The 13,255-nt window shown below is 34.4% G+C and overlaps 1 protein-coding gene across 4 annotated transcripts in view; it reads left to right on the forward strand.

The window, feature by feature from the left end:
* Nucleotides 1-13,255, forward strand: part of CSNK1G3 (casein kinase 1 gamma 3) — a 72,474-nt gene that overhangs the window by 55,071 nt on the left and 4,148 nt on the right. For 2 of the 4 annotated variants that reach the window (XM_085305425.1, XM_085305429.1), the window contains 6 exons: nt 25-109; nt 5,009-5,157; nt 6,175-6,270; nt 6,667-6,762; nt 10,776-10,882; nt 11,231-11,254. In XM_085305425.1, coding sequence (XP_085161551.1) covers nt 25-109; nt 5,009-5,157; nt 6,175-6,270; nt 6,667-6,762; nt 10,776-10,882; nt 11,231-11,254 — 557 coding nt within the window. Of the gene's footprint in view, nt 1-24; nt 110-5,008; nt 5,158-6,148; nt 6,271-6,666; nt 6,763-10,775; nt 10,883-11,230; nt 11,255-13,255 lie in introns of those variants that run through there. The other 2 variants (XM_085305426.1, XM_085305427.1) reach the window with 2 other exon arrangements.

Below are 13,255 nucleotides of genomic sequence, written 5' to 3' on the forward strand. Positions count from 1 at the left end.
ATGTTTTTTGTTCTTATATCCTAGGCTGATACATTAAAAGAACGTTATCAGAAAATTGGAGACACAAAACGAGCAACACCTATAGAAGTATTGTGTGAAAACTTCCCAGGTAGTGTCTGGTGTTAATAAAAATATGTACTGATCTGAGAAACAAAACTGGCATATATGATTTTTATAAATTTTGCTATTGTAAGTAAAATAACAATCCTTCCAAAAACTATTTTATATATTTTAGTAGTAGTTAAAAGAATTGTCCTTTGAAACAGCAGTAAAGTAATGCTGGCATTTTTTTATAGATAATTTCTTCTAAAGGGAACACTAAAAWAATACATATTCTTACAGTGGCCAACTAGTTTATATCTGTATTCAGATATAAAATTTTGCAAGCCTTCTCAACTCCAAAACTAACATTTATTTCAAATCTCTTTTTTAAAAATGGCCAGCTTTGCAGCTATTACATGATCATTAGCAACAGCTTGAAATATTGAAAACAATGAGTTGCAAGTAGTTTCAGGTGACATGTGCTTATGGTTATCCTTGAAACTTGTATTGGAAGACTTGAGAAAGGCAAGCATGGCAATTATCTCTTAAAAGTTGGACTAGCTGAAGATTGGCAGTTCTAGATGGAGATGGGGAATCAAAATAAAAATTAACACTATGAAAGATAATCAGGAGATGATTGATAGGCAAAATGGAGCTGCCAGGAACAGCTCATGGCGAAGCAATTATGTTTTATGGCAAGACAGGTCTTGTGGAGAAAAGAGGCACATGTCCTATGTCATGAGACCTTAGCACTTCTGACATGTTTGAAATATTCTTGTAAGTAATCTTAGAAGCATAATCAAGAAGATTATGCTTCTCTGGGAGAAAAGAAGTACTTAAGTACTGGTCATTATTGAAAACATGACAAGGGATTCCAAAGCAATCTATACTGTGACTGCTCAGTTTTTATGAATGCCTTGTTGTATAACAAGTGTGTTTAATAAACTTGCAAATGATAAGCTTGAAATGCATAGCCTGGACAGTGGAATTAGATTGAAAGGATCTTGACAAATTAGAATATGGTCTAAAAATGTAAGCTACTCTACAAAAGCATTCTAGGAATCATAGGAAAATAGAATCAAATACTGGTACACTAAAGTTCTTTAGGTAATGATTTAAAGGTCAGTCAGTCACAAAGGGAATGGAGGGACAGCGTCATACTGTATTTTTTTTTATTTACACACACGCACACGCCCCAAACAGGATTAAATATACAGGATATAGCATGCAAGATGCATGAAATACTATTTCCACTCTACTTAATACAATAAAGCCTCAGCTGAAGCATTAGGTCCAATTCTGGGGACACTGCTTCAAGAAAAGTGTCCTGGCTTAAAGGTTTCTTGTGAACAGAAGAGAGAATACTTAAACCTTTTTTGCTAGACCTCTTACCACAGACTGAAGGAACAGGGATTTTTTTTAGCCTAAATAAGAGTGAGGAAATGAGTTTTCTGTACCTTTTGGCTGCTGCAAACATGAAAGGAATGTTTGCTATGTCCATAGTGGAGAAGACAAAGTAATGGACTTAATCCAAAACAATTAAGTTTGGACTTAAACTCCTATGTTTTAAATATAGTGAAGAGCTGTCTGGGAAACTGGAATTTTTCACTGGAGCTGTGTGAAAACAGGCTAGACATGGATATAACTGATCTGCTTATGGGATAGAGTGATGTACTAGCTGATCTCTTGAAGTCCTTTCCAGCACTGAGCTACTAAGCAGACCCATTACCAAATTTCTGATGCTTTTAAATTCATGTTCTCTGTACCTAAAGGTTTTCCTTCACTTCTTGGATTAAAGAATAAAATCAGATGAAACTGACTCAGTACAGAACTAGAGCAAATGTCTGAACACAAACTTCAGTTGGTCTACAAAATAAATTTGGGGGAGGGGGAAAGTGTTTTGCCGTATTAATCTTCTGGAGCCAATACTGCATGTTTTCTTCCATAGTTGCTAACATCCTTTTAAAAATAAATCTAATTGGACTATATATGGTGCAATTTCTGCAAATGACTATGCATAAGACTACCTCTATATATCTAGTAGACTACTTGCACCAAAGTTAATCAAGTACATGGTTATTTGCAGAGTTGGGCCCAAAAATTAAACAGGAAAATCTATTTGATCCTGGAAAGCACACAGATAAACTTCTTAGGGTTCACATCATAATAGCAGTATTCTTGCATGTGGAAGTCTTTGTTTTTCAGATGTCCATAGATGATGTACCTTTGCCCTGTCATACTTCCCTCTTACGGCCTGGAATATAAAGAGAAGTGCATCTGCTACCTCTTAAGTTTCTTTCAGTCAGCTAAATCAAGTTTCAGAAGGCAAGAGAATTCAGTACTTCCAGTGGAAGATGTTTTGTTTTTTGTTGCATGTGAAATGCATCTTTTCATCCCATGTTGTGTGGGATTGTACTGTCTTTGAGAACTGCCAACGTGACTGCTTTTTCAAGCTGTAAATGAAGTGTGAGCAAGGCCTTAAACTCTGTATATCTACTTCAAATGTGCAGTGAGGGTCTTCTCCAATTTTGGAGTCAGCACTTGTTTTATAGCAGGTTCATTTGCATTAAATGTCTCAGCTGTAGCCTCCGTATCTCTGAAGACGTGCACCTTACATCCTTTGAGTCCTGATTTACCTCAGAAAAGATTGGTTAGAGAGGTCCCTGGTGATGTATCAGCACTTCACTTCTTCAAACACTGACCTCTTTGGGCAGTATGGTTGTTGAAGAGTCTTGCTTGCCTGCTGATTTCGACCTTTGTTGCCAAGGAAATCTTCCAAGTCACTGCTTCATGTGCTCCTGCCCAAACCATAGTGCTTAATGCTGTGCTTTTGTCAGAACTGACTTTATTATTCAGCAGTTCTGGATGACTTGGCACCATCTTCCTATGCAGTGTGGACAACACTGACACTAAACTGCGTCCTAGCTTTTTGTTCTGAGGCTGGTCTGCAACCTATCCATCTGTTTCTACCCCTTTGTCCCTGAAAGGGCATAACTTGGCGCAAGTCAACCTTAGCACTGCCTCTGTAGTTCTCAGTCATCCTCTGTTAGAGGATATGATCTTTTCAACACCTTGTCTGCATTGCAAAATGTCAGCTCCTCTGGACTTAATGAAGTGTGTGTGCAGCTTAGGGTGAGAATGCAGTGATACTGTTGTGCTCCTCCTGGCATGCCTGGCTCTTCATGGCATCGTTAGATGTCATGGCATCTTTTCTGAATGTTATTTTTCCTTTGATTCTATGGTTCTGTAGTTAGAGATACCTTCTCTTATGCCTTGGGGGCATTCTGAACAGCCTTTTAGGTTTTACTGTGAGGAGTTAATGCTTTGCTTTGGTTTGAGTGGGGATGTGATTCCCTGTTTTTCTATGAATTACAAAGGATTCTATGCAAGTTACTTTGAGTTCTGCTTGTCAAACTTCTGTCCCAGAACTTAAGTCAAATGCTTCAGCTTGATCTGAGAGTGTGAGAGCTCTTACAGTGCTCTATTCCAAACTACCACGGTGTGATTTCTTGTCTGTACCAGGAGATGGATGGTTCATCTGAATGAACCAGAATTTCAGCATTGTTAGCCTGTTGCTCTCTCTGCACCTCTAGTACTTTAGTTTTCTTTCTTGTAAGACCTGTTGGAGTGTAAAGATCTATAGGACTTTTGTGAAGGTTTGGTAATGTATCTCTCCTCACAATATACTGCTTTCTCACACTGCTGTATTTCCGCACCCTACTCAGTTCATTGATTCTTGAATGCCAATTGGAAATGTTATCACCTGTCTGAACAGTTTCTCAATGGAAGTTGAAGCCTGTGCTTTAGTAGCTCATTGGCTATCCTTTTCAGCCCTTGAGTCTTCCATCCATAAGGGTGGCTGTTCTTTATAGCTGTTTTCTCAGAAGGGTGTTGGAGATTTAGCCCCTCATGGTATATATAGTTCCAAAAAAAAAAAAAAAAAAAAAAAAAAAAATAGGACTTCCATGATGACTTACTCTATGATCCTGCCAATAGCGGGTGCTGGAGTTTCATCTTAATTAGAAGGCTCTGTCTGCTAGTGCTCAGTCTGTGCTTCATACTACTAATGACTAGGACAGATCTTTCCTTTTATGTTTGCAAGTCCGGGCCCYTTCAGAAATCTCCCTGGTTATCTCTGCTACCAGGAGATCTGAGAGTTCTACAATTCCCTTGTAATGCCCACCTAAATGAATCTCCATTTGTATGTTGACCTGCTATTTAAACAGTGATAGTAAATTTCTGACACTGGTCAGAAATCATTCTACAAGAGCTCAGGTAATGTTAGTCCTTCCTTGTGGTGTTTCTGTTCTGGGTATCTGCAGCTTCTGTCCAACACCTTCATTGAATATGATGTTCTGAAGCACCCAATGGGGCTTCATATTACATATTACAGTGATTACTCAACAGGGGAGATCATATCAAGTGTTTTGTCAGGAGAGTTAGAATTACCCGCTTCAGAATGTACATATAGATACTTTCTCAAAAAAAAGGGAGGTTACTTGCCAGGGACAGGTGCTCTTTGATACATATTCCACCCACTAATTTATATATGCCCCCCTCCTCCTTAGCCTTTTCTAAGGCTTGTTTTTTTACAGTTTCTTGGGGTGGGGGTGGAAGAAAAGAGGCACTTCTCTCTGTACCTTTCTGTCACACAGGCCATGAGGTTTGGAAGGTTGGAGAGGAGATGGATTATCTCTGCAGGTAACACAAAGGTGAAAATAAGGGGGCTCTCATGTGAGTGTGTTTTCCTAGAATATATTTAGAATGCGGCATTGCTTCTGGAATACTATTACTGTTAATAGTAGTAACTAACAATTACTGTTCTGATAACTCACAGAATCATGGCAAACAACTATTCAGCTCTTACAATGAGAGGTAGAAGAAAGGGTAATTTTAAAATGTCATAATATTTTTGAAGAGCTATTGAAACACACATGACAATTGTGCGTGTTTCTTATTTATATAGAGGAAATGGCTACATATCTACGTTATGTGAGAAGGCTAGATTTTTTTGAAAAACCGGACTACGACTACTTACGAAAGCTCTTTACAGACTTATTTGACCGGAAGGGCTATATGTTTGATTATGAATATGACTGGATTGGCAAACAGTTGGTGAGTACAATTAAGCTGTTCAGATGCTGGGTTTTCTTATAAGTTCTGAGATGTTATTAGTCTTGAATTATAAGATAGATGTTCCTGTGCCAGCTACAAGAGTTATAAACAGTTTCTATTACAAATTTATTTTCAGATGCATTTTCAAATGCTACCTTTTGGCTTGGGTTTTTCATACTGAGTCTCTACTCTTTTAGATATCAAGCAGAATCAGGTTTTTATCTTAATAAAGAAAAAAATTAATTTAATGAAATACAGTGTAGGAATTCAGTTTTCACTCCAGTGCATCTAAAGTTGCAGCAAATACTGCGTTTTTTTTCAAAGAAATAGTAAAATACAATTTTTTTCAGAACTAGAAGTTGTCTTTTTTAATGTGTAGAAGAGGGGTTATGTATGCATAAATTCAGCAATTCCAGATTATACATTCTCTCCTGAAGTTCCTTGTGCCATTCTCTGGAAGAATTGCAATGTTTTATTGCTAGTATGTTTTTTCAGTGTTTAGCACTAAAATTTGTTTTAAACTTTTTTCTTTAGACTTTTACCAGAGTGTCCCATAAATGGATGTTAATTGCAGAGATCTCAAACTGGACATATAATATTCATAACGGATACTTTATGCAATTGTGTAGTTGTTGTTCTAAGTCCAGTCTTCTGAATAAAGCACAGACCATTTTGAAAATTACAGGGTTAGCAGATAAACTTTAAAAATGTTATACAATTTCTATATTTTTACTAGCTTAGAATAACTTAAATTTTTTAAGTAAATAACTTTGTGATTAAACAAAATTGCTATAATTATGTTATATTTTAAAGAATACAGAAAATAAGGTTTACTTTATTTTTGGTATTACTGAATATCTATGGTAATTTTACTTTAACTTGATAATTTGAGATTATAACTATATAACAATTGATGACAGATACAGACTTTATTTTGGATTACAATGCAGTAATTTTTGGTAAGACTTAGAAAATTTATTTCTTTTACCAGTTGCTACATAATGTTTATATTTGTAGCCTACTCCAGTGGGTTCAATTCATTCAGACCCTGCGCTATTGTCAAACAGAGAAGCACATCAGCACAGAGATAAGGTGCAGCAATCCAAAAATCAGGTAAACTGCTCATGTGAAATTAGCAGCGTTTCTTTGTCTTCTCTCTAATGATTTGCCATGTATGTGTGTTTTTCTTACTTTTTTAAAACTAGGATGATAACAGTGGTAGTAAAAATATGAATTTAGATCTTTGTCCATTTATCTAAGCTTAGTTACAGGGTTAAGGTGGTGGGGGGCTTTTTCTTATGAGGCATTTAGTTTTAGCTGAATTGCAGCTCTTCTATCAAAATATACTTGTAAATATATGTATACAGGTAGCGTGGATGTACGGCCTACATAGGAATTGAATATGTAGAGATTCTTTGATTTTTAGAAAATAACTTATGAACGAAAGGTTTAATATTTCGGATTTTTTTTCCTTTTGCGTATATGCCTAACACGTCCAAACAATGGTAGTCAACAGATCATAGGGCAGCTTGGGACTCCCAGCAAGCCAATCCACATCACTTGAGAGCTCACTTAGCAGCTGACAGACATGGTGGCTCGGTACAGGTATTTTCTGCTTCTTTGCATGACTGATTACTTTTGTGTTATGTAATGTTAGTCTGCTGTGGTACCTGACATGATTCCTGTTTTCAGCTTAAATTTGCTTTCCAGTTGTGTTCAGAATGTGCCTGCTCTTTCCTGCTTTACAGTTACCAAACAATAAAAACAGATGCGGAAAGCTATGGAACTTTTATGTTGAATTTCTGCTTGTGTTTTTTCCGTGAAAACTTAAAACCTTGGAATTATCCATTCTTCTGAGGGAATATATGCTTACATCAGTGAAACCAGTTGAAGTTTAGACAGCCAATATGTTATTAATTGTATTAGCAACTAGAATACTATCTGTTTAATTCAGTATTTATTAAAGTCATACTGCTTACACAGACTTCAGGCAAAAGTATTAACTCGCATTTTTGCTTAAACTTTGCTCTTGAATGTTTCCTAGGGTTGTACTTCCTACTTATCAGCGGAATATGAGTAGAATTTTTCCTTTATTATTGATTTTTCATCTCTAAAGAGCTTTTCCTTTTTCTATTTTGTTTTGTTTTGTTTTTTGGTATCTTGTTCTTTGAATATATTTCATCAGAGTGGGATCTTTGAAATAATATGCAGGGAAATCTAAATTTAATATAGAAAGATTAAAAACTTCAGCTGCCTGATCTATATAACTTGACATTTCAAGTCCTAAATTAAAATAGAGATTTGTTACATGGCAGAATTTTTTTCCTTTGCTTGCATTTTTGATTCTGGAAATATAAACTATGTATGATTCTTTTATAGCTGATTGTGGTTTTTTGGGAGTTTTTTTTGTGTGTGGAGGGGTGTTGTAAAAGTTTGTGTCTATTCTTGAAGATAAGGAGTGAAAATTCTAGGGTGAAGGAAATGGAGTTACAGTCACATCACTGATAATTCAGTAGAATAAACTAGTATCTTCTTAGAGTGCTTACATCCACTAAGTTTTGCTGCCTTAGAAACTGCTATTGTGTCATATCAGAAAAGTTAATAAATAATCAGTGTTTACCAAGAAGAGTTTAATTTTTCTAAGATATTTCCTGAAAAGCTTCATTTTTAAAGCTATGTTAATAGCTTCCCATTGACAAATATTTTGAAAACTATACCAATATTTCTGACTTGAATATAATCATTCTCTCAATTTCATCTATTTTATAGTCAGTTTATCCTTTGAGAACAGTATAATGGTGTCTAATAATGATAATCTAAATTGGATTTGAGATTATATCTTCCAAAATTACTACATTTCTTCCATATTTGTTAACATTCAGATTAGAAATTAATATTTAACTTGTTAAATTCCAGTTGATAGAACTTTCAAATTTGAACTTTCAACTTAATGCAATGTCAGTATTTTAGCAATCCCAGCACAGTGATGCAAAATTGCAGCCATTTGTTCTGTTTCTTTAAAACTCAAATGTTATGCAGAAGGGTATTTCCAAGCCAGCTGGATTGAGCTGCTTTTTTAATGTGGAGATGGTCACTCCTCCTTATTAAAAGCAGATATAAAATGACAAAAGTATTTTCTTTTGTTCTGAAGTTTGATTCCTCTGAGTACTGTTAAATACCTCTTTGTTGTAGCAGACACCAGCTAATTCATGCTTGTAAGCTGGAAGATTAACTAGCTAGTTTAGCCAGATTTCTGATCATCTCTAAGAGGATAAGTTTTGAAAGAACAGATAATTGTTCAAAGGAAAGTTGAGTCTAAGGAATGGACTTAGTGTGTTTATATTTTCTATGACGTTAGTGAGTCTTTTCTCATCTCTGAGATCACCTGTTTGCTGAATTATCATTTTCTGTAATCTATGAAAATCTTATGGCAGAAAACTTTCTTTTAAAGAAACAGCAGAATGTTAGGTCACTACTGTAACAGATTTTTAATTAATTGCCATCTGTGAGGTCCTTCTGTAGCAGATTTGTTTATTAAAATGTTAATGATTCTTCATTTTTATATGTATACAAATATATATATATATATACACACACATATACATACATATATTAAAATAGTGGATTGTGTGCTTGTGTGTGTGTATATATATATATAGTTGGTGTGTATGCTTTTGTTCTTTGTAATAGTGTTCAAGTAGGAAACATTCAAGTTCTAAATTGAACTATTAATTATTGATTTTTGTATAAACTTAAGGTAACCTAAACTCTCTAGACTGTCACATAGTGATGATATGTTTAACATGTCTAATCCTGTGTTGTAGCATCAATTTATGTTAAAAATACAAATGCTGTTAGCAAACTGAATTCTGAAGGGAAAACTATTCCTTGAAAAATGTCACATTCATTCTTTCACACCTCTATTTGCAATAAGCTAAAAATGCTGTTGTACAAGATTTTCTAGTTTTTATAGCTTTATTAATGAAAGCAACTTGCTGTGTGTCACAGCAATTCACTAGACAACCTCTTATGTCTTTATCTTTTAAATTTATCTCAATTCCCCAAAACATCAGCTGCTGAGAAACTGTTTTCCTTCTGTGCTTGAATTGCGAACTGTTTATGCACTCAAAGACTGTACTAATCCATTATATCTTTTCATCATTTGAGAGATGCTGGAATGTTGTCTTCCTCCTCTCCTTTCTCTTTTCCCATTTGGAAACTCACTAAAATAGGTTACAAGATCAGCTTTAAGAATTCCCAGTGAAATTCTGTGGAGTTCGAAGGTGCTTAGAAAGTAGGAACTGCTTGAAAGTTCAGATATTTCATGTAATTTCTTTTGAGTTGCAAGAAGCCTCTTTCAGGAAGTTAAGATATTAATGTTAGCTGAAACAAGTCAGTATCCCTAAGTTTATTTTTTTAATGTTAAAAAGGTAGTATGATTCTCAATTCTTTTATCTTCATTGGAGACTTGTTGGAAGTAAAATACAGCATTCTAGATGTCAATAGTGACATCTTACTTTGCTTAGTTATATAGACTGGCTTTATTTTTGAAGAGTGAGGAATTTGATTATTGAAAATTGTAATTGGGCAAGTAATCTTTTAAGTCTTTTTCAACTTTTTGTAATTCTTACTGTGGAGGTAAGCAAGTCAATTGTCAGATAAATTTTCTGAAAACGCTTGTACCTTATTTTCAAACATGATAAATAAGACTAGTTTGCTTGTACTCAGATCTAAAACAAAGCATGGTGATTGCCTAAACATTTATTATTATCATTTGAGAAATTGATATTCAGTCTTAACTTCAGTCTTATTATTGGCTCTTAACAAGCTTTAAAGGGAATAAGGATCTAAGCTAATCTGTTTCACAATTAATATGCCTGGATATTAGGCAGTAGGTGTAGTATTGTAAATTACTGTTAGCTTTATGGCATACAGGATGATAAGCACTGTCCAAAGTGTGTATATATGCTCTTCAAATTAAACTGCTGAAGAACTCATGTTCTAAATTTATACCAAGATGTGATCTGTTAGCAAGATGCTTGAAATTGTTTTAAATCTCTAATCTCCAGATGACCTTTGTTCTTATTTTTGTCTGATTCCCGTTCTTTTCCTGTAACATATGTTGTGATGATTTCTGGGACCATTAGCATCTTTTCTGAGAGCCAGGAAAGTAATGGCTGGTCTGATTTAAGCTCACGTGCTCTGGGATCGGGAGGGTACACATGTTTATTTTATCCTGCTTTACAAGTCTTTTGCTGAGTCCATGTTTTGCTCAGATTCTGAGACACTTTACTGATGTCACAGGAAACTAATTTTAGTATTCTAAGTTATTTTAGCAAGGTATAGAATTTAGGATTGTAAGCTGTCTTCAGCAGTAGTGGATTGGAATGAAACTTAAGACATTTGTGCTGAGGAGCAGAACTGATGCTGTTTTGCAGACTGTCAGTACTCTTTGGTGCAGTTCTACTTTCAGAGACCTTGTGATCCCTTTTCAGAGAGAAGTTTTTGTTTTTCTTCCAGCTAAATTAAATAAGTCTTGAAGACTTATTATAACTTCAGGAATTTACAAATGCAAAGTCTGACATTAGCCTGATTTCACTTATTTCTGGTGATTACAGGTAGTAAGCTCAACCAATGGAGAATTGAACACAGATGACCCAACTGCAGGCCGTTCAAATGCACCCATCACAGCTCCTGCAGAAGTAGAAGTCATGGATGAAACAAAGTGCGTACTTCATTTTGTATTCTCTTGATTTTGTGCTTACCTACTTGTCTAGTTATTTGAAAAATCTTGACTGAACTCAGTTACCACTAGTGAGAGGCAAAATAATAGAGTACTATACTTAATTTTGGCTTAAGTATTTAAACAGTGTACTTTCTGTGCTGTTTTGGGCTACAGCTCTCAATAACACATCTCTACTAAAGAAGTGCTTGCATATTTGATTTTTTAAACTTATTTTGAAAAAGCTATTTTAAGTGTTCTGATTACCAAAATTTATGTATAAAAGATGTAGAATTCTTCCTCTATAATGTATTCTGATTCTCTTTTCTCCCTTATTTTCTTTGTGTATAGCTGCCAGAAAGTTTTGAACATGTGGTGAGTTCTAAAGCAGAGGCAGGCAGAAATAGCCTCACAGGCTTTATTCTTATTGCTCTAAAACTTATTTCAGAGAACTTTTAGTATGACAATTCAGATTGGACATTACAAAAGTATTTAATATCATTAAACAGTTAATTTTTACAAACAGTCATGTTGAGGAGCTATTTTGCCTGCTGCGAATTTTTCTTGCTTTTAAGTTGTGTGTAGTCTGTGGTGTACTCTTTCTAATCCTTTTTAGTAAGTAGAACAATATTTTTATTTCCTATGCTGTTTTAGAGGGGAAAATATTTTTCAGGTGTTATAGCATTTAGCTAGTGTTTAACATACAGAAAAGTACTCACATATATGAACAAACAATAAATGCTAACTGATGTTTTAACTTTGCTCATTAGCTCTTTATATGTTGTGCTTATGAAAATATCAGTCTTTGACAACCTGTTAGCTTCTTATTTAAAACCGCTTTGGGGGTGCCTAAAACTACACTGGTAGGGGAAAATATTAAGATTTTTAATGAGGTGGACCACTTTTATATATATATATATATATATATATATATATATATATGTATATGTATATGTATATGTATATGTATATATGTATATGTATGTATATATACACACACACACACACATATATATATATATATTCAAGTAATAGTCAAGGGTACAAAGAAGTACAGAATCTTGAAAAGTACAAAAAGTAAAACAGTTACAGATCTTGTTAAAAATTATTCTGTCTTTAACTATCATCTCAATTTTTCTGGGAGTAGAATTTTGAAAGGGCATGAATCGTAGCTGATCATAAAATAGAGGCACTTARGTATGAAAGCATACATTAGTAGCAGAAAAAAAGGTAAGCATTTCGTTATAGCCATGAATTTTGTAGGACCACACTTTCCTAACTTTAAACAATGGAGAATTTCTTGATGGTTCCTGAAGTGATTGTCCTGTAGACTCTGGTTTTGATGTAGGTGGTCTTCATGCATATGTAGTTAATTGTGAATGGCAGTGTCTGTTGTATTGCATCTGTGCCTTATTTTTCTATATTAGATGATGTGTGGGAAGGCCTGGGGTTCTTTATCTGCTGTGTTTAAAAAGTACTCTATTATTTTCATTAATTCTTCTGGCAAGAAGAAACCAGTTTGTTTAAAACAAATGAAAAAAAAACAGCAACATCCACTAGTATCACCAAAAAAGGGGGAGGAAAAAAAAAAAAAAAAAAAACAAACCTTAAAAACCCTACCTTTAAGAACTAGGATATTGGTAGGTTCCACGTGGCAGATAAGTTACCCATCCTCTCCTTTTCGTAAGTGCAGTGATCACTTTTCCTGAAGCCTGCAGGACCCAGTTTATCTACATACAGGAAAAAGTTCAAAATTTAAAAAACTTGGGGTGGTACTGAAATGTTTAAATCTATATTTAGATTTCTATTGAAAGCAACGGATTTTTGAGAAACTGAGATACTATTGGCTGCTTTGAAAGTAGAGAGGTTACTAGTTTTGTTCATTTCCTCTAATTTGAATAACGGTAGACAAATACACAATCCTTTACTTTTTTGGCCTAGTCTTACTACTTTTGTTGTATGCAAAAAATTTAATCTCGAAATCCTACTATTTTTTTCAGTATGAAATGCATATTTTCAGTGGTGTCTATTTAAACTACATTTTCTTCATTCACCAGTTTTTGGATTCTTTTTGTATTTTGCCAGTAATTAAGGCAGCCCCTCCCCCACACCCATCCCAAACCTTGTTGTCAAACATCAATATATAGGTATGCATACTTTTCTCAGTAACAATATTTGAGAAGACTTAAGTAATTTTATGTTTTGACATGATAGTTGTAAGGTTAATATTGCAAGGTGTTGAGATGTTTAATAGTTGCTGAACAGTGTAAGGAAATGCAAGTATCTGTATATATGTCTATAGCGCAGACATTTTAGGGGCCTTATTGTTTTGTCAATAAGTTGGTCTTTTTTTTTTTTTTTTTTTTTTTTTTTTTT

Source organism: Rhea americana, unplaced genomic scaffold (assembly GCF_003343005.1).
Source record: "Rhea americana isolate MKP2758 unplaced genomic scaffold, rheAme1 scaffold_22, whole genome shotgun sequence".
NCBI lineage: Eukaryota > Metazoa > Chordata > Aves > Rheiformes > Rheidae > Rhea > Rhea americana.